This window comes from Falco rusticolus, chromosome 12 (assembly GCF_015220075.1).
Source record: "Falco rusticolus isolate bFalRus1 chromosome 12, bFalRus1.pri, whole genome shotgun sequence".
Lineage (NCBI taxonomy): Eukaryota > Metazoa > Chordata > Aves > Falconiformes > Falconidae > Falco > Falco rusticolus.
Genome location: NC_051198.1, coordinates 22,049,597 through 22,076,840, shown reverse-complemented (window position 1 = coordinate 22,076,840; position 27,244 = coordinate 22,049,597). Strand labels below are relative to the sequence as shown.

Below are 27,244 nucleotides of genomic sequence, written 5' to 3'. Positions count from 1 at the left end.
CGCGCCTGCGCACGGGTGGGAGCGGCGGCGGGGCGGGGCGGGGCTGGGGTGGCGGGAGGGTGACCGCGCATGCGCGGCGGTTGTCCGCGGCGCTGAGGGGGCCGCTATGGCTGCCAGCGCCAAGTCCTTCCTGGCTGATGCGGGCTACGGCGAGCAGGAGCTGGACGCCAATTCCGCCCTCATGGAGCTGGACAAAGGTGGGGCCGCGCGGGCTCGGGGCTGCCGCCGGGCTGGGAGCGGGAGTGGGGCTGCCTGACCCCCGGGTCGCCGGCGCGCTGTGGGGGTGGCCCGGCCCCGCCGTCGGTCCCCGCGGCTGGGGGCTTCGTCCGTCCCGCTTCCCGCGGGCGCCGTGGTGGGGCGGGTTGTGGAGGAGCGCCGGTGTCGACAGTCATTGCTGTTGTCTCGTTTAGGCCTCAGGTCTGGCAAACTCGGGGAGCAGTGTGAAGCCGTCGTTCGTTTTCCCAGGCTCTTCCAGAAATACCCTTTCCCTATTCTCATAAATTCAGCTTTCCTGAAGCTAGCAGATGTTTTTAGAGTGGGGTAAGTAACATCAGTCAGTTCCCATCCGTTCCAATTTCTGATCCATAGTCATGCGTTGTGTCTTGGAGCGCTGCTGTGTTGGAGCCTGGGCAGTCATGGAGTGGTTTTGCTCTCCTGGTAGTACCACGGTGGTACTTACTCAGTGGAGGACAAGTTGTGTTCGACTGAAGCTTGCTGTCCTCGTCTCTAGTGGGCTTGAGTGGCTGTGAGTGATGAAGGACACGTGGTTCCTTCCCATCTGTCCAGATTTGAGGATTCACTTGCTGACAGGTGTAAACTGTGCTTCGTAGGCATGTTCAATGTCATCATTAATTAACAGATGAATGATCACACGTAAATTCCATCTCCAAGGAATGTTAATAACAAAGCCTGAAGTATAGCTTTTTCAAGTGCCTGATGTCTAAATGATGCATGTGATGGAACTGGAGCTACTTTGTAACAGCTTACAAAACTTACCTGTTGCTGTTGTGGAGTCTTCACTGTTAGCTCCAGGAGGGAAAAGAAAGTCATTCACAGCTGGCAATGGTAACTAGACTTTTCTATGTTAGTCCTGGATGTGTTTATCTAGTGGAATTAGATCCCGAAGTGTGCACAAAACGGGTACCTGCTGACACTCTTCCTCACCGGTGTCAGCAGTTCATTTCCCTGGAATTGGGCCTAAATTGGATGCTACCTGTACTAGATAATTAAATGATAGCGTGTTAATAGTCTCTCTTTTTACTATATCTACTTGAATATAATGTTTCTAAAGCATAAGCCTTGTCTTGTTTTAGTTTACCCCTGGAAGTTTTTTACAAATAACTTTGTTTACAGTGTTTGAATTTTTATTATAAAGCAGCCTGATAAAGAAATGTGTGTCTTCCAACAGAAACAACTTCCTGAGGCTGTGTGTGCTGAAAGTTACTCAGCAGAGTGAGAAGCACTTAGAGAAGATCCTGAATGTGGATGAGTTTGTCAAAAGAGTTTTCTCAGTAATTCATAGCAATGATCCAGTTGCTCGAGCTATTACACTTAGGTATGTATTATATAAATGAACCTAATATACTTCACATTTCTAGCTAATTATTAGTATGGTAGTCTGGAATAACAAAATCTGCATCCACCACGAATGAAATGTAGGAGGCATCTTATACATTGCTTATAGAGTTAAAAGCAAAGACGTTGGTCTTTAGAGGGAGGGAATGATAAGGGTCTGTGATCAGAAGAACACGGTTATTAACCATTTGTGATGGTGAGAATTTTGTGGATGGCTCCAGGCAAAACAGAATTTGCAGTGTTGAAATTTTTTGTACTCAAGGAGGAAAACGAACCTGTTGTATGCATAACCCAGACAGTAGCTATATGCAATACATCCTGTGTTGCCTATGATATATTTAAATCGGGACCAAAAGGGAAATGCTTCCTTATGTGTCAAAATAATTTATGTGGAATTGTAACTGAGACTTATTTATGTGAACCTTGTTATGCTTGCACCTAGATCTTTCATTTATTGTTGCCCTAGAAGTTTACTGCTTGTTGGTCTCTGATCAATAACTTCTAAGGAAGTGCCATTGTATTATTGATTGCTTTGGACTTCCTGGGAATCAAATGGAAAAACAAAAAAAATTAAGCTATCTTTAATACCACTGTTTGGCTGCTTTTGTGTCTGTCTCTCTAATGCTATCCAACATGATCTTCTTAACTGCTTCTTCCAACTCCTGTGCAAGTGAATTTAAATGTGAAGAGAGCACTTTTCCCCTTTGTATTCTTCTTTTCTATCCACCTGGAACTGTTCCTGATTTCACTACTAAAAGATGGGAGACAGTAACAGGGGTTTGCTTGATTAGCTTACATATCCATTTTTTTCACCTTTTGATAGTCTATTTGAGTTTATACTTCCATGCTCTGGTGTCTCAGTTCTTTAGATTCAGTATATCTACATGTTTTCTGGTACCTTCACTTCAGTATTCTAACATAAGATAACAATTGTTGACTGGTATTGAGGGCTATCTTTACAGACTGCTAAAAATCCCAGGAATATGTTAATTTTGAAAAAATAATTAAATTACTGATCAGAGGTTGCATTAAGTAAAAAGTTAAAATCGCTGTTGATTCAGCAGTTTCAGGTGAAATTCTTCAGCTGATTTTGGTTTTGTCCTTCTTAAGTAGTGTCAGTAAGAAAGAACATGCTGAAAGAAAGATCTGCTAAAAACCCCTTTGTGCCTGTGAAACTTTATTGATAGTGCTCTGTGTAAATATTGGTATAGAACTCTTGCTAAAATTACCATCAGTGCAAATCCTGCATTCATTGTTCTATTAATTGGATTATGCTAAATATGTCTGAAAAGTATCTTGGAGATACCCTTAGCAAATAGATTGATTTTTCTCCTTTTTTTAACAGTTACACAAAATGCATTGCACTATTTCCAGTAATAACCTTATTTCACATCAGCAAAAGGTCTTTGAAACAAATGATGAAAGTCAGGTATTTGTTTGCTTGATCATGGTACCACTCTAGAAACTGCTTTCGTAGCATGTGGTTAAAATTTATGACTGTTCAAACATTTGTCACTCACTTCTGCAGTCTTAAGTGGAAAGAGGGCTAGAAAAGATGGAAACAGTTCTCTAAACCTTGTTCTTTTTACCCTCCTAGACTACCACATATATCTGAATTTATATCACGTGATATATCACACTTAATGTGTGTCTGAAAATAGCCGTCAGTATACTTTCATGTTAAATCTGTTGTACTGATATCAGAGCTTGAATGTAAAAGCATCTGAAAAATACTTGTTCCTGATGCAGTAGTGCACTCTTAATTTTGTAAGAATCCTTGGTAAGTTTATTGCTGTGCCCATTTCAAACTAAAAGGAGTCAAAATGTAATATTTTTTTTTAATTAAACTACTGACATAAGCCACATGACAAGACTTCTTATCTTTTATTTATATGCCTATTTTTAGCATTTGTTTGTAATATGTGAAAAAGCACGTATTTATAGAAAAATAGTCTTCTAACCAGTGCTTCTACACTTCTGTTTAGTTTCATCTTGCATTTCTTCATGATCGTTGTTCTTCCTGATTTTGCTGTGATTTGTTTCTGTAGGATGTTGGGCAGCATGGCATCTATTATTCCAGAAAGGAAGAATGCACATCACAGTATTCGTCAGAGTTTGGATTCCCATGATAATGTGGAAGTTGAAGCTGCTATATTTGCTGCTGCCAACTTCTCTGCACAATCAAAGTAAGATGTAATTTTTTTTCAGTTTTTTACATTACAGAGATTAGAAACCCTGTTGCCACTGGCACTCAAAAACCTTAATTATTCCTTCTGTAGTGCTACCCATGTCATTTATAGCAGAACATTTAATTGCATGCAGTAACAGTATTGTGAGGAAATCTGAATACAGGTTTTAACAGATTTTTTTTTTTTTATTCCTAAATAGTAATGGAAAGCTCGTATATATGGGAATGCAAAGTGGAATAGCAGTTTTAATCAAGGATTATTTTACAGAAACTGTTAGGGAACAAAATGTAGGGCTGCTTGTCACCGACACATTTTTGAAAGCTTCCATTTTATTGTACAATCACGCCTACATGCAGGGGCTCTAAAACAACAGGTCTTGGCAAGCACTCTTTAGTGAAAGTTTTTGTTGTTAAGACACAATGTTTGGTAGTACAGTTGATTTTTATTTTTACTTACTTTTTTTATTTTTCATTTCACCTCATACTTTGTCTTCTCTACAGGGATTTTGCTGCCGGAATATGTAATAAAATCAGTGAGATGATTCAAGGTACATATGTATAATAAATGATAAAAGGGAAAAGCTCTAATTTCTCTTGAGAATTCTTTGTTAGCCATATGTAAAGATTGTATATCGGAATGCTGTTGCCCTTATCCTCCAATGATTCCAGTTTTTAAATTAAATTAGCTAACCAATAATCTAACATCTGGCTCTTGTGTCCTATTGAAAATGAAGTTCTCAAAACACCCGTTTAGTAAAGAATAAAACTTTATCTATAGTATGATGAATAAACTTGCACAGATTATCACAGGTTGCTTCAGATGAGTTAGTGTGCATTACTTGCAATAAAGCAAGGAGCAACCTTCTCAGAGAACCACGGAAGTGCTTGATAGCGCTTTCATTATGCTGCTACTTAGTAGATGAGTTATCTGAAGCTGATGCAGGTGTCTGCACAACCTACATTCAGCAGTGGTAGCAATGCAGATGTATTTTGTGCCTCAGTATTGCCAAAAGCCAGTACAAAGGACTAACGTTCCACCTGTGTTTCTCTTCCTTGTTGCAGGTTTGGCCACTCCTGTGGACTTGAAATTGAAGTTGATCCCTATTCTGCAGCATATGCATCATGATGCTAGCCTGGCCTCCAGCTCCCGGCAGCTGCTTCAGCAGCTGGTAACATCATATCCCTCTACCAAGATGGTCATCGTTACTCTGCACACTTTTACTCTTCTTGCTGCTTCTTCTTTGGTTGACATTCCTAAACAGGTAGTTCTTCCTGATTCATTCCCTCAACTTAAAATCCAAGGGGTTTTATAAGCGTACTTTGCACTTTTATCTGATGCTGAAAATAAATTGTAATGGATATGCTAGGATGGGTTCTGTATGTGCTAGAGAAAACACCCTGAGAACTGTTGCTGCTGGCGTATTTCTTTGCCCTATCTGGTCCTGTTTTCCAGGTGGCCTCATCAAACACCAGAACCTTTCTTTACAGATCATAACCTTTCTATCTTTAAATCAACTGGAATTAAAATGAACGACAATCAGTTGGTATTTAGGAAAGCAAACACCCTGACTTTTTCTGCAAACATTTCATTTTACCTGTAGAACCTAGGCTTCTCTTCTCAATACTGTAATTTTCTTGGGTTTTGAGTGTCTTTTGCCTTCCTTGCATGCAAGCAAATGAATATTTCAATAGTGTAGAGTGCATTTAAAAATGTATTTCTTGAAGAACTCTGAGGAATTTCAATCTGTTCCTATAATTTAAGACTATGAACCAAGTTGTGGGAAAGCAGTGATGGAAAAATACAATGCTTTTATGTTCTGATAATGCGATTTGTGGATCTGATTTATATAGCAGGTCTGAACACGGTGACATTTGAGATTCATCCAACTAACCCTTCTAAAGTAGTCATGAAAATCTACCTCCTTTCTTTCAATTCTGTACAACTATAGAAGGCTGATGTCCGTTACTGTTAGACTAATAGCATTGATCTGCCTGAAATGTTTCTTGTATGGCTGATTTCTGTATTTCAGGAGATGCTTTTGATAATACTGATTCTATGCCAACTGAAATAGCATTAGAACACTTGATGTGATTTTTGTTTTTAATGATGATAACCAATGTGATTTAGGCTGTCTTTCTGCAACACAACAGCCAATGCTGCTTAAAAGTGATGTAGCCAGCATAGGCATGGAGAGCAAAATCATGGCCAGCATGTTCATGCTTTCATGTGCTGGCTGTTCTATCTCTGTAAATTTGCAGGCAATGAACACAGCAAAAGAAGTGCAATTAAGTATCACTTAAGTTGAAAGAAATGGTTTGGGGGGGGTGGGCAGGGATATTTTCTGCTTGGGTTTTTGGCATGTCGGTTTTGCAATGTTAACTGCAGATCATGCAGACACGCAAATTAGCATCGAATGCCCAGAAGACTTGCTAGTAGCAGAATCATGACAGTATAAGGTGTTTACTGAGCTTCTCAGGGATGTTTTATATTTCTGCGAGTGCTGAAATAGCTCTCAAGGCTTCTCAGGGGTGTAGGGTGATGTAGAGAAGGATGTGTGAACAAGCAGTGCAGGATGGTAGAAATCGGCTGTCAAACTGTTTTAGCTTGCCATAGCATCAGAGCCTAAGTAGAACTTTTTCCTGTGGCAAGCAATCAGACAGAAAGTCAAATTGGTTTTGGCTGAGTATGCTCAAGACTTCTTCACAAATACTTTTGAAAATACTTCCTTCTGGTAGCATCTTTCTTAAACAATGAATTTACTTTGTTGCAGATCCAGCTGTTGTTGCAATACTTGAAGAATGACCCCAGGAAGGCTGTGAAGAGGCTTGCAATCCAAGATTTAAAGTTGTTGGCCAACAAGACACCACATACATGGAGCAGAGAAAATATTCAGGTTTATAAATTTCTTTAAGGTTTATTATGAAACTTTGCAATTAGTTTAATTTTTTTTTTTCAGAACAATTTTGGAGATAAAGGAAGGAAGAGCGTACATCTCCATATCCTAAAGTCAGGTTACTCTGGATATAGAGTTCATAGAATCATAAAATATCTTGAACTGGTTGAGTTGACCTATAAGGATCAAAGCTGAGGTATTATAACTGAGGAAAAGCTTGTGTAGTACTGTACGGAAATAATTTTTCCGTCTCACAAACGCATCTAAGATAATAGACGTGAGAGCTGAATATTTACACGAATCTTATAAATACTGGGTATATATTAATACCTTCATGTAAAAGGGAGAGTCTCTGTGCTATTTGTTAAAGCATGTCATCCAGCAAGGTATACTTGAAAGGACAAATGTAATTCTGACTTCATTTCTTAGGATTAGTAGCTCATTTTCAGTAGTATCCTTGTGGTTCCTATTGTATGAATGAGACCCTAGAAGCTGTTTATAGTGCATCTGTGTTATCTGGGGAAACAGTTGTTACAGTGTAGATAGTATTGCTTCTTTCTTTTAGTCAGTTACATACGAACATTTTTTTCTCCTTGTCTTTTTTTCTGGTAGAAATGACAATAGTAAATAACTTCAGGTTAGATTAATGGGAAAGTAAATATTTCAAGAACTTAATGGCACAGGCTTATAGCTCTACTTTTTTCTGGGTCTTTTTTTTCTCTGTTTTTACTACTCTTGAAAGCTACTCTTGATACATATGCGGTTGGATCTTAAGGCAGCTGGGAGGAAAAACTATGTGCGTTTTTGTTAATAACCATGTGAGAAATAAAGCATGTTTTGCTTTGTCTCCAGTTGTCAAATAAGATTATTTGAAGTGTGCAGAGGTTTTGTTTTAGTGTCTTAAGGTAGGTGTCCTGATGGTTGAAATGCATGTGAAAAGCTTTCATTGTTGTCAGACTAAACCAGTGACTGAGTTACAGCAAAATTGATGGACTGAAGCTTGTTAGTGCTTGCTGCATGGCGTGCAGAAGTGATAGTTTTTTCTGACTTCTGAAATATAAAGCCATTATTTTGAGTAGGGCAACTCTTTTCCATATGTTTAAATAACTTGGTAATGGTTATACAACAGGGACTAGAACAGACCCTCATTTTCTCATAGAAAAACCTGCTTGTATCTTTTTACCAACAAGAGTAGCAGTGGTGTTAATGTCTTCAGCATTTTGGGTTGGTCTGTGTAGGTCAGGTAGGAGAGGCTTGGTCTTTGTATTGTGGAGACTTCACTGATTTCTAGACACTAGCTTTAGAAGCTGTTGCTGTTGACACAGCAATCCTGCTGATTGTGAAGGTAACAAGCAGTCTGCGGCCCATCCTGCTAATTCTTTTGTGCTTCTGGCATTCTTCATAGTTACTGTTTCAAGTATGCTGTGTGAGTGGTGATCTAATAGCACTGGAGTAAAATACCAGTTTCTTGGGAGACATCAAGACTCATTTTCAACTCTAATCATTGTAACTTCTTCTGTCTGTTGATGCCATACTATTCAGTGGGTTAGCAGAATACTACAATGGTATGAATTACAAATTTAGTTAGGATTTAACACTTGCACCATATAAGAACATATATATGCCTGGTAAGAACACTATTTGGGCTTTTTATTAGTTCTGTGGAACTAATTCTATGTCATTGCTTTTCTTTATTGAGTTACTGGATGTTATCATTCAGCCTTGGTACTCTCTGGGGCAGGACATACTTATGTTTTCCATTTGTGCCTCATGCTGACTAAAAAAGCCTCCAAAACCAGTGAATGGCTACATTGTGGACAGTGTTGGCATAATGCATCTGAGAACAACATGTGTTTTAAAAATTATTCTGATCTCTGTGTGATAAGGCCTGAGGAGATCTGGCAAAAAAGCCACAAAAGCATGACAGGAGCTCTACTATAAACACGTTAAAAAATGAAATACGCTTCAAGATGTTTATCAAGAAACTTAAGCTGTATTCTGTAGGACACCAGGATTGTTACAGGAAATGACACTTTAAACTTCACTCTTGAGATATATACTTACATAGATCCCTGCGGGTTGTTATAAGGCAAAGTAATCAGTAAATATTGACTTACTTAAGACTGGGGAACTGTCTTAAAATCTTTTGCAATATTTGATCAGTGAGACCCAATAATATTTTTGCTACTGATTTTTAATTAATAGATGACTTCTAATCGGTGTTTCCTAGTATATGAGACCCACTCTCTTTTCTGCAAGCCATGTCCTCTGTCTTCTAAAACAGATGCTTCAGCACGTGACTTCTGACTTTTGATTTCAGTATAATATTTTCTGTGGGAAAATCTTGACTCTCACAACTTTTAATAGAGAAGTGCAACTATTAATACAGATAGCTCATGGGACTTCCTTTCCTTTGTATCTTTTGTCCTGCTAATCTTTAGGCACTCTGTGAATCTGCTCTTCACACTCCTTATGACAGCTTGAAACTGGGCATGCTGTCTGTTCTTTCCACGTTATCGGGGACCATTGCCATTAAACAGTACTTCAGCAGTGCTCCAGGTAAGAAAGCCAGATTAAGTGACTACCTTTGGCATTTCTAATGGGTTGGCTATCTACTGATAACTGGTTTCATCTAAACACTTTGTAGCATATTTTTAAACTTACTTTTGAACTTCAGAACACTAACTGAGGGTCAGACTGTGTTCATCTTATATAAACTTAAAATGGGATACTGTATACCCACGAATATTCATGGTCTAAAATTTTGTTCTGGATTTTGTGGGTAAAGAGCTATATGAAAGGGTTTTTTACCTTTGGGTCTTCAACTTTTTTTTCATTTTATGAAGAAATGTAATACCTCTCAAATAGCTGACCTGCATTCTACTTAAGGTGCTTTGAAACCATGGTTTTGCATAGTTTTTGAGTAGCATGGAGACTTAATGGTGCAAGAGTAGGCTGGTATGTTACTGTGGCACAGTGAAGCTATGCTACCCTTTGTGGGAATGACCTGCTGTGGTAGCAGGTGAACCTTTCTGCCTTGTGACTATATTCTGGAGAAATAGAGTTGGCATTTTAAAGTCGTTCAAGGTATCTTGTTCTTAAAATGATGATCATACTTTTATTTTTTCTTCTTCAAAGCCCAGCTACTTGGGCTGCAGAGTTGGAGAAAAAAAGTACATCCTCTTCAGTCATTCTGGCATGTCTTAATGATTAATAGGCTCACCAGCTTTTTTTAAGCAGATGCAATATTTCTGAGTCCCTGAAACATTAGCCTTCAGACCCAGATATTCTTTCTCGCGTATGTCTAATTTGTATAATGTTCAAGAAGGGAGGGAGAGCCTCTGTTTGAGTGTGGGGAGAAAGAGAGAAAGGTATGTTTTCATCCTACCCTTAAAAAATATGGGGGAAAAAAATCCTAAATCAATATAGGTTTGTTGTTTTGGTGGGTTTTTTAATGAATATGCTTGAAAAGATCTGTGGTTTAATTCTGGATTGTGATATTTTATGTCCTGTTTGCCCTGTCTTTACTTAGGAACGACAGCTACAACCGTGAGATCGCTTGATTTAGTAAAACTAGCACAGGAGTGCTGTTATCATAATAACCGTGGCATTGCAGCTCATGGCGTGAGAATTTTGACCAATATATCAGCCTCCTGCCAGGAAAAAGGTAAATGAAAGCAATGACAATGAAATGTGTCTGTTTAGTCAGGCTTATGCACTTAACGCCCATTAACTGGTCTTGTCTGTGAACCTGTCTGTAAATCTATCTGATCCTTGATGCTGGTTAGGGGGAATGGGGACTATAACCTAGTAGAAAATATTTGGTATGATTTTGTGAATAGCTGGGAAGATTCCATCTTAATCTAATTTAAAGAAAAGTACTGGGCGCAATAGAACTTGTGCTCAATAAATGCTTGTCTTACCTTTGCTGTAAGACTAATGAATTGATGTCAACATTTTAAAAAATATCTTTGCACAAAGTCTGTTGCAAAAGAATGTGGACTAAGACTTGTAAATGTCCTGTTAGACTTATGCATGCTCTATAAATGTCATGGTGTGACTGCTGAATATAGTTACCCAAGACATGGCATGGCAGAATTGTTTCTAAATCAAAATAAGGTAAGGCAGAAGTATTAGGAAGATACTTATCTGTCATGACTGCAACACCAGTGCAAGCATTACAGTGTTTATGTTCAGAAAACATAACAGGGAACTAACTTACTCTGCTTTTCTTTTCTTTTCTTAGATCTTCTGCCTTTGGAGCAAGATGCAGTTTTTGGCTTAGAAGCTCTTCTTGTTCTTTGTAGTCAAGATGACAGTCCAGGAGCTCAGGCAACCTTGAAGGTGACATTACTGTTGCTTTCCCCTAGCACAGCTTAAGTTACAGTAATAGCTTGTATAACAAAGGCTAGCATGCACCACATGGTGGAAGCATAACATACTGGAAGGAAACAAAGATTTTTTTCGATGTTTTGCCTGTAATCAGGGCTCAGATTGGTAGAACAACTGAGCACAGCTATAGTGCAATTCGTGGCAGCTCTAGAGTAAGTTGACTGCTTGGGGCGGGGAGAAAGGGGGAAAGCATTCCTGTGAGAGGAACAGCTATAGGGATGGAGGTGCCTCTGGAGGACAAAGAATTTTGGAGATGGGTATGCAATGTATGTGGTTACAATGTTTGTATAAACTATTATTTTTATTTTCCCACTTCATAAGCAGTTACCAGTAGTTTTATCTAGTTATTTACCTGTAAAGGCTGGTTGTATGAGAAAGAAGATTATTGTTCTTGAATTTGTGATGTGTTTTTGCACTGTGAGCTCAGGGACAGAGGCTTGGGCTCTTAGAAAAATCTCATCTTTTGTAGAGTATATGGTTCTGAAAATACCAGATCTTCTATATTTCTGCAGTCATACTTGCAGATCAGTGTGTTTGGTTTTTTGTATTTTTAAGTAGACATTGTGCTTACTGTACCTGTTGATTGTGTGAATTGCAGATCACGTTAACTTGTATGGTGAAGCTGGTGAAGTGCCGTCCTCACCTGAGTCAGTCAGTAGTTGAATCCCTGCTGACTCAGTTGCACAGTGCCCAGGACACTGCTAGGATTCTCATGTGCCACTGTTTAGCAGCTATTGCCATGCAGCTGCCTGTCTTAGCAGATGGGATGCTGGGAGACCTAATGGACCTCTACAAATTAATTGGACGATCTGCCACAGATAAGAAACAGGAACTCTTGGTAAGACCTCCTGGTGAATAGCTCTTGATGGGTGAGGTCCATATAAACTACTGTGGATGGATTTTATTTAAAAAGGCAGCTAAGCCGTTTGTTATGTCCAAGTTGATGTGCCAGTCTATAGTAACTGTTTTCAGTTTTACTTCAACTTCTATTTCTGTCAGTGTTCAATGTGAAGTAGCTCACAGATGGAGCAGAACTACGCAGTGTATTCCATTATATTTTCCAGCAGATGGCACTGCTTAGACAAACCTAGCTACTGAAATTGGGGGATCTGTAAAATAATGGTTATAGAAAACCAAAATAGCATTTTGCTCAATTTACATATAGTACTTGGATGCCCATGACTTCTACTATACTGTGAGAGATAAAAATGCTTTTTTGACATCCATTTGAAAATGTATTTTAATTTTAAGAAAGAAATTACAAACTTCATCTCAATTTATTTGGAGCATTTGAATTACCTCAGTTAAAAGCCACAGTAAAGAGTCTTTAAGTGACAGATGACTTTCATTTACAAGAAATACTTGGGTTGCCATAACAACTTGAAAGATAGAAGTCTGAGAAAAGTTCCTCAGTTAAAATGCATATGTAGTTTGGAGTCCAAAATCAGTCAAATAATTTCTGGTAGTTTAGGAAACAGCTGGCTTTTTTTTTTTCTTGTTTTGTTTAGTTCCTGATCTATAACCTTCTTCACCCCTCCACTCTTCCTTAGGTTTCTCTTGCCACGGTGATATTTGTTTCCAGTCAGAAAGCTTTATCTTCAGAAATCAAAACTGTTATAAAACAACAGCTTGAGAATTCTTCCAATGGATGGACAGCCTACAGGATAGCCAGACAGGCTTCCAGAATGGTAAGTGAAAATACCTGGAGGAAAATGGTTTGATGTGGTTGGGCAGATGCTAGTGATTTCTTGGATTTAGAAAAAGAAAATAAGGAAAATAGTAGGATTGGGGATGAGGAAATGAATGTGGGGTCAAAAAAAATAATTTCCGTCTTAATTTCCTGGAATGCTGATTCAGATATATATGCCATTTAGGGTAGTCATCCCATCAGGTTAGTTTTTCACTTGTCTTTTTGAAGTATTTGAGAAGAATGTAATGACCTGGTACTTCCTTGAGCACATGCCTAATCTGCATTGTGTGGCTGCTCTTTAGGAGGTGATATAGGCCATCCTGATGTCTGCTTCTCCAATGTGAGGGAAGGAGAAGACACAGTTTCCCTTTTCCCTTCAGTAAAGTCACAGCTGGGGTCAGAATTATGTAGAAACCCTAGTATGAGATGCTGGGATAAAAGTAAATTTTGATATTTGTTTCTCCTTTTGTTGAACTATTTTGTGTAAATAAATACTACGTTTTATACAGGCTGATGCTTCCATAAAATAAACATTTGTGCTTCTATTTATTGTTAGGAATGTCATGATCAAATAACTGGAAGTTTCAGTAATTCTATTTATAAAGTAAGGGTAGTTTTGGAGATGTTACTGTTTTCTTATTTGTATTTGTTTCATAGAAATCCACAGCCTTCTTTCATGTCTCCTCTTGGAAACACTCTTGTCATTACAGGGCAACCATGACATGGCCAGAGAACTGTATCAAAGCCTGCTGACTCAAGTAGCTTCAGAACACTTCTACTTCTGGCTGAACAGCTTGAAGGAGTTCTCCCATGCAGAACAGTGTCTGACAGGTTTGCAGGAGGACAACTACAGCTCAGCACTTTCTTGCATTGCTGAAGCTTTAAAATCCTATCACAAAGGAATAGCATCGCTGACGGTTAGCACAGATCTTCTACTTTAGTGATGATGTTTCTGTATACATATATATATATATGCAAGTCTTTTTGGTTTCTCTTCTTAAACCTCTGACAAGTTTTTAAAGACATCAGACATCTGCCAGACTCTCTTTCTGAGAGGACTGCAGGGAAGAGTTAGTTGTAACACACTGCATCTTCAGAGGGAAGATCCTGTAGCTCAGCTAAGTGTGATTAGCTAGACTTATCTTTTTTTTTCCCCCCACTTCTTCTTCACCCCCCACTTCCTGCCTTGATCAAATCATATGATATGTGACAGATCTTTTAAAAAGTTACAGTACTTAAAATTTTCCACTCCTTGTCTTGGCTGAATAAATACTATTGTAATAATAGGACATCATTCTTGAGATGTGGAGAAGGGTTTAATTGCCTTCCTCCCTCTTGCTGAGTTCATGTTGACTTGTATTTGATAATGTGATCCTATAGAATCCTAACAACGCTCAACACCAGTTTAGTGGGAGGAGAGAGGACAATTCAGTCTCATCAAATCAACAGAGTTCAAATGGTACCTGCTTTTATGCAAATACTTTCTGCTTTTCTGAAGTGGTGAAAATGCCAAGAAGCTGTGTGATGTCTGTGAATGTAAACAAAAAAAGCATTAATGAATACAGACCTTCAGTTCTTACTGTTAAGTGGCTCCTTAACAAAAGACGATCTGGCTTCACACAGCGCTTGCTTTCATGTTTTAGTTTGCATGAAGAAACCTTTACATACAGTTTTTTGTATGTCTTTTGAATGAAGCTGCTCTCCCCCTGCCCAGCACTGGAACTGTCAGTGTTGTAACAATTTTGATATTAATGTTTAATAAAGTTCAGATATTACTGTTTATTAATAAAACTATCCCTGAATAATAAGCAGGAAGGATGTAAATTTTACACCTTTGTCCTTTGAGAGAAAGCTCCATTGTTCCTGAAGTATGTCTTTAACTTGTTGACTGAGTGAATAAGGCTTTTAATTCAGTATTTCAAGATTTCTCCAATGTCTAGAAGACATTGAGGGGGGACCTCATCTAATTAGATGTTCATATTTAATACAGGCAGGAAAATAAGCTCTTTAAATAGGTCATTCTGTGATTCAGTAATTTAGTTAGCCTTTCCCTAGAGTTCAGGGTTTTTTTCTGTTGAAGGATTCCAGTCATCTCCTTGGCTGACTTCACTTCCTGCATGTTGCACATAGGTATTGCACCCAGAAAAACACTTCCTTGTGAGTTGTTGTGGTCCAGAGTAGTAAGTACAGGTTTCAGAGGGCTAGAAAAGAGGAAACTGAGTGTTACTGCTGGCTGTTGCTGACTTGTTGCACTGCTCTGGACAAATTCCTAACCATGCTGCAGTGTATCAGTTGTGAAAGGAGCCAGTCACTGATTGTATCTACAGAACACAGCATCTTGAAGGAGTGAAGTGACATAACATGCACATGATAGTTTTACTGCTATAGACTTCTTCTGTCTCTCCCCTATGACTTTGCTGCTGCTGTTTTAGTGTAGAGCATGACTCAGCACTGTCGGTTCCAGACACCATTAGTGCATATCATGAACCCTGTGTAGCTTGTCTGCTTTGTAGCAGGAAGACGCTTTGCTGGTAAATCTGTTGCAGATATTTGGTCAGCCCAGTTTAGCAATGATGAAATATTTACAGTGTCTGATCTTGTCAGAAAATTTCTCAATTCCTTCTTGATATGCATGCAACTGTCTTGCATTGCTATATGCAAGATGCTCTTTCATGTGAGCTAGTCTGCTTGAGGAAAAAAATCCCATTACTTTATGGATGAAGGGTGTTGGGGGGATGGCAGGGACTTATCATAGAGCATATTGGCCACAGTCCCCATCTGTCTCACTGAGTACTTATTTGTATAGTTTTTGAATAGGACCTGCTCTTTCTGGCGCAGAACATGCATCTTGTTGAAAGCATTGTGTTTGTTTTTCACTGCTGGTAATCTAGAGAAGATGCAGAACTTGAACAAAGCATTAACATAATCATTGATTAAGTAGCACTAACTCCAAATATGTTGATAACAAGTGGCGGTGGTTGAAGGACTTGGCTGAGCCAAAGAACTCTGTCATTTTCAAAAAAGAATTGTAACTCATTTATTGCCCATGGCTATATGGGTAGCAGATAAGGTAAATTGCAGTATTAATGAGGCAAGCTTGTATTTCCATTTACAAGAATGGAGTCCAATTTGTGCTACTAAAAATGTCTGGATTTTCTGATACAAGTACTGGTACTTTACTCTCAATAAAAGCGTGTAGTCTCTGTAGAGCAATTACTGTGCAGCGAGATCTCTTCTACAGAGGGTTTTCTGAAACCACCCTTGCAGAATAAACTGAACTATTTCCATTCAAAAGGGATTTTTTAATGCTCTTGGAGAAATGAAAATGAAGTGATAGATAAGAGAGGCTAAATGGCTCAAGAGAAGAAATAGTCTTATTTCTTTGGCTGAAATCTAGTTTAGTGGTTGCAGTTGGCTGATGTTTTCTCATTTTAGTGAGTAGTGGGCCAGTTCTCAGTGGTTGGGATGTTTTGTGAGGAACTAGTTTGCTGCTTTCCTGCCAGCAGAAGTGGTTCTTACTAAGGTTTTGGGATAGATTGTAACAACTTGCTTCCAGAAGTAATCTTTTCTGGTGAGGAATAAAAAGCACTGGTGGAAGGTATGTGTGAGTTTAACATCCATTCTGTGAGTAAGAGAAGGTTCCAGTTCTTTGTTTTGCAGGTGGCTTTTTCCCCCCTAAAGGAAAAAAGTGTACTCTTCTCAAAATCCAGCAGTATAAGAAAAGATAGTAATAAGAATAAAAGGATTTTTTTGCCTTAAGTAGTATCAAATCTCAAGCGCTCCAGCTTACTCCCTCCTGGGTGTCCTAAGCTGTCACAGGTGCTTCTACAAGTCAGATAAGCTCCCAAAGTCTTAGGGAACAAAGTTTCACAGAACCATATATGCTAAATAATAGCATGTCTACCATTATGGAGTTCTCTTATTTATTGTTGCTAGTTGTCACTGAACTGTGTCTAGTCTTCATCAAATGTGAGGTTCAGTGCCTTCCTAATGTTCCTGTCTATTTCACAGTTAAAAAAAACCAAACCAAAGGTTGTATTACCCCTTCTGCTTGCTGCAGGTAACTTAGGCAATTCTTTCTTTTCTGGCTGATGCAGGGAATCACTTTTTCAGTCCTTTGTTTCAGGTTGCCTTACAATTCGGTGTGCTTTCCTGTAGTAAGGACTGTCTGGACTAATGTAATTTGAAGTCTAAGGCCTGGCCTTGGAGGAAGAGGAAATAGGTGCCCTAATAAATAGCATTTTAACAGCTTGTCACATTTGTTACAAGGGTGATTGCTTGCTTGAAATACAGCTTAGTAATTAGCTGACTTCTGTGTTGTTTATATTCAGTATGATTTAAATTAAGCAAATCTACTAAATGTAGCCTTAAAAAAAGCAGCTTTCAGAATTGAACTGAAGGGTTCTGTTGTCTCGTGAGACAGTTCAGTGACATTGTAAAGTTACTTTATCATGTTTGCTTTCAACCTAGATTGCCAGCATTCCTATTACTGTGTTTCAGGCTGCTAGTACACCACTTAATCCTCTGAGCTTCCAGTGTGGGTTTGTGAAACTCAGGATTGACCTTCTGCAAGCTTTTTCTCAACTTATTTGTACCTGCAACAGCCTAAAAACGAGTCCACCACCAGCTATTGCCACAACAATTGCTATGACATCAGGAAATGATCTCCAAAGGTGTGGACGCATCTCTAACCAGGCATGTATTCTTGTTCCACTCTTGTGCAGTTACATTATGGCTCTGGTGTGAATGTTGCTTCTCAGCAAACATATCTGATGAAAGAAAAGTGGTAGTAAATAGTTTTGCTAGATAGTGGGCCTTGGCTTTCACCTGTCGCTATAAAAAAAGTCTGCCTGTAGCAGGCCATATTTTGAAGTTGAGCATGTATGTACGTTTTCTCACACATTGATGCACACAGCTCCCAAGGACATGCATGCAGTTAAGCCACTCAGTACACTCAAACTTGCAAGACCTTTCACACCTTGATTCGAAACACCTCGGATACTGTGATTACACTTTAGGATCATAATGCAACTTCTTTTGATAAGTGTTGGCAACTCACTTGATACCATACAGAACACCAAAGCAGTCTGCTTCTAAAATGCATGTACCCTTCAAGAAGGAATCAGTGGGTAGTCTTTCAAAGACAGAGCAGTTTGATTGACCAGTAGGAGTTGGAGGAGGTTGGTGGTTGTTTTGTTTTGCTTTATTTTTAACCCAAAGAGGATATGTTGGTGGTACATTACAGGAAAAATATCTGTTTGATGTGTGGACAATAAAAATCACCAAAGGAACAGGCTATCTGTGTGAAGAAGCAAGAAATTTATATGTTTTGCCAGAGTATGTTGTCTTACTCCTTCAGTGTTGTATGTTTAATGTTTTAATGTGGTTTTCTGGATGTGTGGGGCTTTGATTTTGTTTTGATTTGATTTTTTTGACTAGTAACATTGCCTCTGTAGATGAAACACTCAATGGAGGAATTCCGAAACCTGGCTACGCGGTATGGAGATCTGTATCAGTCATCTTTTGATGCAGACTCAGCAACTCTAAGGAACGTAGAACTGTATCCTTTTAAAATCTTAGAAATGGTCCACTTCCCTTCTCATGTGACCAGCATGAAGCTTAGTAATCCTTTTTTCTACAAAGACTGGCACAAAGTCATCTTGAAATTAGTAATGTAAAAATTAGGTACCAGTTGCTTAAAACCTATTTGGAAATAAACATTGCCATACTATTGTCAGGAATTACTTTATGAAACAAATTACGACACAAAAATTGCAACAGCATAAAACTTGGGATTTTCATGGCTTTTGCTCTGCATTTACTGAAGGAGTAATGACTGCAGGATTACTTCACAAAAGCTAGAGAAATAAGGAAAAGTGCCAGTAAATATACTGCATGTCTTGGTTTAGGTGCCAGTTTTGTAAATCTTCCAACTCCTTAGTATTAAGATCAGACAACAGCAGAGCTGCTTGTTAATTTCACATGCAATAGAAGCTCTGATTTTGGATCCAGAATCTGCAAGGTATGTTTGATAATTAACTTTCTACTCCTTTGCTATTTTTTTCTGAATTCTTGGGGCTTTAAGCCTAGGAATTTGAAGAATGTTGAGAAAGCTTCTCAGTGGACTCTTCTAATTCTACTCTGGGCAGGCTTGAGGACCTGTTGCTGCTGTGCTATACCTGGCAGGCTAGGAACTGTGTTTTGAGTTCTGTATTTTATACAGATTTTGCTCTTGAGAGCACTATACAGAACTTATCTTAAATATAGGCTTATATTAAAAGAAAAAAAACACTTTTAATCTCCTCTTTAGCTACCTGTTTTAACTTATGTCATTGTGTGTTAGCTCCTATACCTACTGTCTGCACTTGTAAGCACAGATTATTTTCCTTCAGGGTCCTGAAAATATATGCACTAAATTAGTTTAATCTCCTAATGTAAATCCATTGCCTCTGGCTCTTTTTAACAGTGAAGGTATACCCACTAGAAAATCACATTGAAGTACTTATGGATTGAATCAATCACTCTTTAAAACTGCCAGGCTGAGATTAAATGGAAGATAATGTGGATAAACAGATTTTTAAATGTATGATTTTTATAACTAAAAGTACAAGCAAACATCTGAAGTGACTGTCCTCATGAATTAGACATTGTTTAGAAGGTGTATTAATCATACTTGTAAAAAGTATGAAGCCATGGATTTCAAAACATGGGATCCCTAGGAGATGGAATTGTATTCGAAGCCTGAGATTATAAACTTCCAGAATTAGTTTTAACTCTGGCTGGCGTTCTTGCTTTTTCTTGAGTTGTGAGACTTTAAAAAACTTTATAAACATTGCAGGCTTAAATAAAAGCCAGTGGAATTAAACACTGCAGGCTTAAGTAAAAGCTAGGGGAATTAAGACCTGTAACTGCTTCAAGTGAGAGAAGGTGGGGACAGAAAGCAGTGGGTAAGCTGTAGTTAAGTAAAGGTTTAAATGTAAAGGGCAAGTCTTATAGTGGAAAGATAATAAGGGAACAGAGGAAATGGTTTGACAGTTCATTTGTAATGGATTTCAGGTTGTAACAAAGGGTGATCTTGTTGGACCCATTCGGGTGTGAGAGCCTCCTAGGTCACGGTGAGGAAAGTACGTTAGACAGGATGAAAACTTGTTTTGTTTTGGGTTTTTTTCTTTAGTTTCCAGGAATATAGCTCAAATGGAACAGCACATGTTGAGAGTGAATATGAAAGAAGAATGATGTCTGTATTTAATCATGTACTGGAAGAAGTGGAATCCCTCAACAGGAAGTATGCTCCTGTGTCTTACTTGGCAAGTAGCAGTTTTAAATGTATAATTCTGTAGACTAAGTTTCCAAAGACATGGCAACTCAGTATATTTGTGGTGGTCAAGAAACTGAAGAGTGCACTTGATTAATTAACGTAACCTCTTGCTGGCACAAAGCATCTCTATGAAGACTCACTGCTTCAAAAATACTTCAAAAAAGGTTCTGCAAAGACATTTGTAACCGTACAGATTAAAAATAGTGTTTTAAAAATTCTGATACTAAGAATATAGCAGATGCTGGTAAGATACCTAAAAGGAATTGTTGTCCTACCACACACAGCACTGGAGGGTCCAGCACTAGCCTAGCTTTGGTTGGTGAGTCGTTGGCAGTTCATGCTGTGTTTTGTGAGTATAGCGTTCCCCTTATCAGTGCAGGTCATCAGAGAACACAATGTAAAGTGTGCTGTATGCAAACAGTGAGCTGTAAGTGATAACTTAACGCCTTTACAGGGCTGGTATGGTTTCTTCTTTTACTGTTGGTGAACATCATAAAACTGAAGTGCATGTTGATGGGAATGAGGTACTTAATTTGTCACGGCTGGCATCTATTTGCCTTCTTTCTGAATTCAACAGTCCTTACCAATTCCAAATAGAATAGAAGAATGAGTAACGTAAAATATAGCGAAGGTAAACCCTGTAAACTTGGTTATCACCGGCTCCGTATCAGTGCAGCTTGGTGACTTCAGTAGCACTCCCTTTGCTCATCTGAGCCAGAAGGATGGTGTAGTGCAGTAGGGAAGAGACTTAAAACTTAATTATCGCACTGCATTAAGTTGTGGTAGATGCCGGTCTTGTTCGCTTGGAGAATTGTTTATTTCAGAATTTGTGTGTGAGGGTTTTGTGTATGAGCATTTCAAGCAGATCCTGCTCTGCTGACCATAACGCTAGGACTGAAATTATTTGGATTTTTTCTTTTTCTTGGCCTCCTTGTTCTTTCCAGAGCAGAATAACTTCTTCATGAAGGGCAGAATATAAATAGGCTGAATGTAGTCATCATAGCGGCTGTTGCTCTATGACTGTATCAGTATATTTCTGCACTTCTAGTGGAAACTATTACAGTTTCAATAGCATGAGTAAATGTCTTTTTCCTATGCTATGAATGATGATTTTTTTTCTCTACTATTCTGGTTCTGTTTCTTACAGCATACAGCTTGTCTGTGCGATGCTGTCATTGCATTGTTGAAGGTACCCCTTTCATTTCAGAGATACTTTTTTCAAAAGCTGCAATCTACAAGCATTAAGGTAAGTGTACTGCTCAAATGTGGCCTAAAATTACTCTTTATAGAGTCTTTACTTCATGACAAAAGTCTTACTGAAGGCACAAAGTTTCAGCATTTCTACTGAAGATACTTAAACGCAAATAGCATCTGGGTTTATCTGTTAAGAAAAACTTCAATAATATGTACATGTAGTCATTAAGAACTACTAGGCTGTGACTTAGGCAAGTAGGATTCAGTTCTTTGATTGCAAAGCCTTAATGATAAAATCTAACTGGAGTTTTTGTTGATTCTGAGAATGCAAAGCTAAATAACATTCTAGTCCTGGGAAGGCAACTTCTATATATTTGTATTTATTTTTTTTCCTTTTAAAAAAGCAACGTTTACTATCTTGGAAGGAAATTGTGGTATTCAGCTGACTAAGATTGGCTGTATGTGACCTTTAGTGGTTGCATGTTGTTGGGTTTTTGGGGGCTTTTTTTGTGGTTGTTTTGTTTTTTACTTAAGTGCTCCTTTTTCTTTTTCTAGGAAAAATGAAAGCCTTGGAATTTTTAATGTTTACTTTGTGCATTTTACTACCTTGTTTGACTTAATATAGTTACCTGTGACTATTTTGTAGTAGATTTTCTGCTTCTTTTGAAGAAGTGCAATTAATGAAACTGATATAAAGACCACATCTGGTATTGCTGATGATGCTTATTAATCATTATAGTTACGAGTCTCAAATATATGTCTTGTGTTTCCATTTGCTGGTTTCCCGACCAAAACCTCCTTGGAATTTTTTCTATAAGAAGCTGTTTCGTTTCAGCCTTGAATCACATTTGCTTTTCTGGAGGCATGAAATTACTTTTCGGTCTGTTTTCTTGTGTTTCAGCTTGCTCTATCCCCATCTCCAAGGAACCCTGCAGAACCTATTGCAGTACAGAACAATCAGCAGTTGGCCCTAAAGGTGGAAGGAGTGGTTCAGCATGGGTCTAAACCAGGCCTTTTCCGTAAAATCCAATCTGTCTGTCTAAATGTCTCTTCAGTGCTGCAGAGCAAATCTGGACAAGACTATAAGGTATGGATAGAACAGAGCCAGGCTTTAAGCTTTCTTTGCTGTGTTTTCCTGCTCTTTTGTTTGGCTCTGGTTAGTGGAACTTTCAGGTAGAAATGAATGGGTGGTTCTGTAATATCACTCTTGATAGTTCACAAAAACTGGCCAGAGCCAGGCATAGTGCACGGAAGGGATCTGGGATTTTGAAGTCTGCTGTGTGCTGATACCTTTTTAGTAACAGCTTTTCTTGCAAACAAAAGAGGCTTTGTGATGTTTAGAGCAAGTCATTAGGAATATGCTTGAGATCAGGAAAATTGAACCTACGTATATATCGTGTGAAACTCCACAGGGGAAAAAAAGGCAGGAGTAGATTATTCTCTGCCACATAGTTTCTAGAACTTTTTGATCTGCATTTTAAATTGTTTTTGTTTGCTTCTTCATGGGAATCGGGGGGATGGGCTTTCCAAATTAAATATTAGAACCTGAACTTTAGACATGCAATCTTTGATAAAACTGTTGACTTAAATTTTTATGTATTTCCTCAGGTGCTAATGTATGACATATAGTGAAAGGCCTGTTTTGGTGGTGTTTGGGGTTGGTCTTTTTGTTTTTGTTGTTTGGGGTTTGCTTTTTCTTTTGAGGAGGAAAAGGAAAAAGTCATTTGCTTCTAAGAGAACAGGGCTAGGAAGTGTGTAATGTTTGTCTGACTCCTTACTCTGGGAAACTAGAACCTCGAGGAGAAAAAGACTTGCTAGCTACCTTGCTTCTGTGAATAGATATAAAAAAACCCCATTCATTGATGAAAAAGCATGTCAAGCTGGCTCAATTGTGCACGTGCATTGGCTTAGGAAAATTGAGGATAAATGTTTCTCTTTCTCTTTTCTCCTTCAAATGGAGAACAGAAAACTTATTTTAACACGTTTATATAAAATGGCATTTTAACCTTCCATGTGTTCTCAGATTCCTATTGACAACATGACCAATGAAATGGAGCAGAGGGTGGAACCACACAACGACTACTTCAGCACTCAGTTTCTGTTAAACTTTGTGATACTTGGCACCCACAACATCACAGTAGAGTCCTCTGTAATAGATTCAAATGGTATTGTCTGGAAAACTGGGCCTAAAACAACTATTTTGGTTAAATCTCTTGAGGATCCATACTCCCAGCAGGTTCGTCTTCAGCAACAGCAAGGACAGCCACCATCACAGCAGCAACAGCAAAGAACAGCATACTCACGGTTTTAATTCCCAGAAATGACTCTATCCTGGTCAATGGTATTATAGTTTTTTCTTGGACACTCTTGGTTTTTTGAAAGGCCTACAATTTTAATCTTCTCCTAGAAAGTCTTGGATGCCAATTTGTTGCTTTTTAAATTATCTGGGGTAGGTAAACTTGGAATTTGATTCAGCAGAAGCAACTCTGTTCAAATTTAGAGTTGTGCTTTTCATATAAGAATTTATATCTGATCACTTCTGTTTACAAACCAAACCCATTGCAGCAGGCTCTGCAAACTTTGATAGCAGGGGACAGGAAGAACTCTTTGATTAGTACTTTCTCTGCTTTCTTTTGTTGAAGCATATAAGTTCTAATGTTAGGCCTACAGAGCATCAGTAAACACTTTGGCTAGTTATACAGAACTGAGTGTGATACCAAGTCTGTGTCTTTTAATGTAAAGTAATTGGCAGGAATTTCCAGGGATTTTTTTTTCTGACATTTAATAGCAATTTCCAGTATTTGGCTGGTGTATGTGTATTATTACAATTCATCAGCACTACTTAATGCATGCATCTGAAAAATAAAAAAAGTTGCAGCTCATTTCTCATACCCAGTCATTGTGGAGGGAGGAGACTGCCTGAGGAGTTGCTGTCTAGGGAGTCTTAAAATTGAGGCAGAATTTTACAGGTGGGAACAATTAACTGTTTCTCAGGTGATATAGAGAAGATTACTGTGGTGTTTTTAAATCTTCATGCATCTGTATTCCCGAAGGCTTTGGTTTTGTTGGGTTTTCTGTTTGCTTTTTTAAGAGGGAAGTTAACTTGCAAGTTACCATTTTTTTTAAAAACTCCTTTGTCTTCTAAAAAGAAATTTCATATACCAAAGCTTTGTAATCTTGTGTACTCTTTGACCAATTTAGTAATCTTAGTTGTTACTTTTACAGGATAACTTGAAGGAGAATTTTACCAATACTAGAAATTGATTCAGAATAACTTTGGAAATATGCTGCTTCATACATAGTTTCCTTGCTTTCTTTGAGGTGCAAAGGGCTGGACTCTGCCTGTGTCTGGACTCCCAGACAATAGATCACATAACATGTACTTCACCTGGTCCTCATAAATAATCTCTGCTTATCACTCTGCAGGAAAGTAGGGCCCACTTGCTTGGGGAGGAGGAAGGGTGGCACTTCTTACAGACTTCAGTTTGTAAATGGTTTAATCCCTTTCATTGGAGCAGAAAATTTCATTGTTTTCTCGGTGAGTTCTGAAGATACTATTACTTCAAATTGCTTTCACTGCAGAAGCTGACTAGAGCTTGCAGATTCTGCTTGCGTTATATGCAGGGAATATAACAAATTGTCGTAAGCCTAGGTTTCTTTGGCATAGCTGGATAAAGAATAATTTTCACTGTGTTTTCCCATAATAGTTGCTTAAGCAATCAACTTTCATATTCTTGGCTGGACACTAACAACAAAAAGAAGTGATTATGATAGATTTCATAATATCTTGGTCAGGCTATAATCCTAAGCAGAAAAGATGATTGGGATGCGAAGTAGAAAAAGAAGATTCAAAAAACTGGTGAAAGATTCACCAGCATACTACTTAAATCTGATTTTTATTTTGTACAGGAGACAAACTACCACTCCCCTTCACGCTGTCTGAGGAAAGTGGTAGTTTCTGTTCCCACTTTCATGTTTATATACTTAGGTTTGCGTGTGTATATGTACATAGAGCTATGTATGCATACATGTATCTATAGCTGCGTATAATTATATAGTCTAGAAAGAGATGATTGAGCCAGTGTTGTGTATGCTGTTTGTCGGACTGAAGATCTGAACCCTTTGTGGTTGGTTGGGTTTTTTCATTAAATTTTTAGATCAGTGCCTTAACCACAAAAACCTCCTTATTGTATGCAAAAAAGAAAAAGACTAAGAGGTCAAACATTTTTTTTATTTTTTTTTTTTTTTTATCCTGCATAGTGAATGTGTTTCTTGCTGTTATTGACCAATATGTTGCTGGAAACCTGTGATGGCAGCGTTCCAAAACAACTCTGAAATGAAACAAAATTTCCACACTGGGGAGCAGACTTCTTTCCTAAATCTGCTGATGCTCACAGTGCAGAGCTAAACATATGAGAAACCTAGTAGAAAAAACACTTATGCAGGGAAAGCCTGACCTGGCCTGAGGCTTACTTGTCTGTGAGCCAGTAAGATTAACCCTGAATCAGTTGAAAACAATTGTTCCTTCTCCAAACAACTTTGTTCACCTCATCTGAGAGGCCACTAGAACTCCAGGAATGTGTATCAGTTTTGGAGCCTGGCAAATAGTAACTGAGGTCTGAAATTCTGGATGCTAGGTATGGGAGACCACAGGGTGAGGGTAAAAGTCTTCTGGAGAATGGCAAGTCATATTTCTTGGAAATTAGCTTGTATAGGAGGGTGGCTTACTGTGCAAGTATCTGGATTTCTGACAGAAGGATTGCTCATGCTGGCTCATCTGTACGTTAGTTATGTGCATGCTGATCAGGACAGACCCTGGACCTGTTACTGAATGTCCTTTTATGTAAGCACAGTGTTTTATGTGGTGTTTGTAGTGAGGTTATTCTTTGGGTGTTTGGGTTTTTTTCAAACATTGTGTATGTTTTTTCCTAATACACTTGGAGAACAGGAACCAAGACTTTTCATAGAAATCAATGACTCTGAATACCCAAAGAAAAGTGAGGGTGTTACGGTTACAGCTCCAACAGCAGCTTTCTGTACATTGCTATTAGCAGTGAATGTGATCCTTGATTATTAGTAGAAGCAGAGATTGAATCTTTGGATATCTTGCTTGAATCCTGCATTCCGTTTGTGGTGCTCGTACTTGAAGATGTGCAACAAAGAATCTAGAAAGTACTTCTATGATATGGACATAAGTTAAATCCCCTTAGTGTTTCCAATAAACAAAGCAGTAACTTGATCAGTATGCATAGCTGCATGCTGATAATGGAAGACAATTCAGATCTTGTTCGCTTACTGGCAAAAGAAAGAAAATATTCAGTGGCTAGACATTGGTCTTGAAGCTGCTGCTAAGAATTCAAACAACAAAAAGGCTTATGCAGGCAGCTACATCGTTGTCTAGTCTTAGTAATAAAGATACGCTTTCATCTAGCTTTGATAAATTCTTGGGCTGGGAAGGGTGGAGATGATAAAATTAAGACGGCAGGAGGTATTCGTAATAGTGCAGTTCTGCATTAAGCCAGTATAATTGCTGCTTAGGCTGTAGAATTTAACCCGGCTTATCCATGGATGATGTAGCCAGTTACTCTCGGAAGTACTTAACATTCACATTCTTGTGAACCTGTGCTCAGACATACTATGAAGTGTCATTTCTAGATTCCTGGCTAATCTCTTGCTCCAGGCAATACAGAATTCAAATGGGTAGGGAAGGCATTTCCCCTGTCAAATTCTGCCTTCCTCTGGAGTTTAGTGTAATCTTCTGCTAAGGTTATTTAAGTGTGTTTCTTAAGTGATTCACTGCAGTTGCGCTCGTCATGGATATTCATGGAATCTTAGACTTCCCTTCCCATTTTTGTTTCCTTGGATGTCCAGTCATTTTACCTGAGGACTGAAAAGCCTTAATTTAGCTACTTTTTGTGTTTGATAGTGGATATATGTATATCTTTGACTTTCTGTGAAAATGTACAGGAATTGTCTAGAGGCAAGTTCATGGT

The 27,244-nt window shown here is 38.5% G+C and overlaps 1 protein-coding gene across 1 annotated transcript; it reads left to right on the top strand.

Moving 5' to 3' along the window:
- Positions 1–58: 58 nt before the first annotated feature.
- INTS7 (integrator complex subunit 7) lies at positions 59–25,508 on the top strand. Its single transcript, XM_037405247.1, has 20 exons — positions 59–197; positions 411–540; positions 1,409–1,555; positions 3,624–3,761; positions 4,265–4,311; positions 4,826–5,025; positions 6,535–6,657; positions 9,099–9,216; positions 10,190–10,324; positions 10,904–11,001; positions 11,648–11,887; positions 12,600–12,737; positions 13,450–13,656; positions 17,240–17,434; positions 18,196–18,299; positions 18,693–18,761; positions 19,914–20,046; positions 21,205–21,303; positions 22,153–22,338; positions 23,275–25,508. The coding sequence occupies exons 1-20, from the start codon at positions 107–109 to the stop codon at positions 23,560–23,562; spliced, it is 2,886 nt and encodes a 961-aa protein (XP_037261144.1). The 5' UTR covers positions 59–106; the 3' UTR covers positions 23,563–25,508.
- Positions 25,509–27,244: the final 1,736 nt, after the last annotated feature.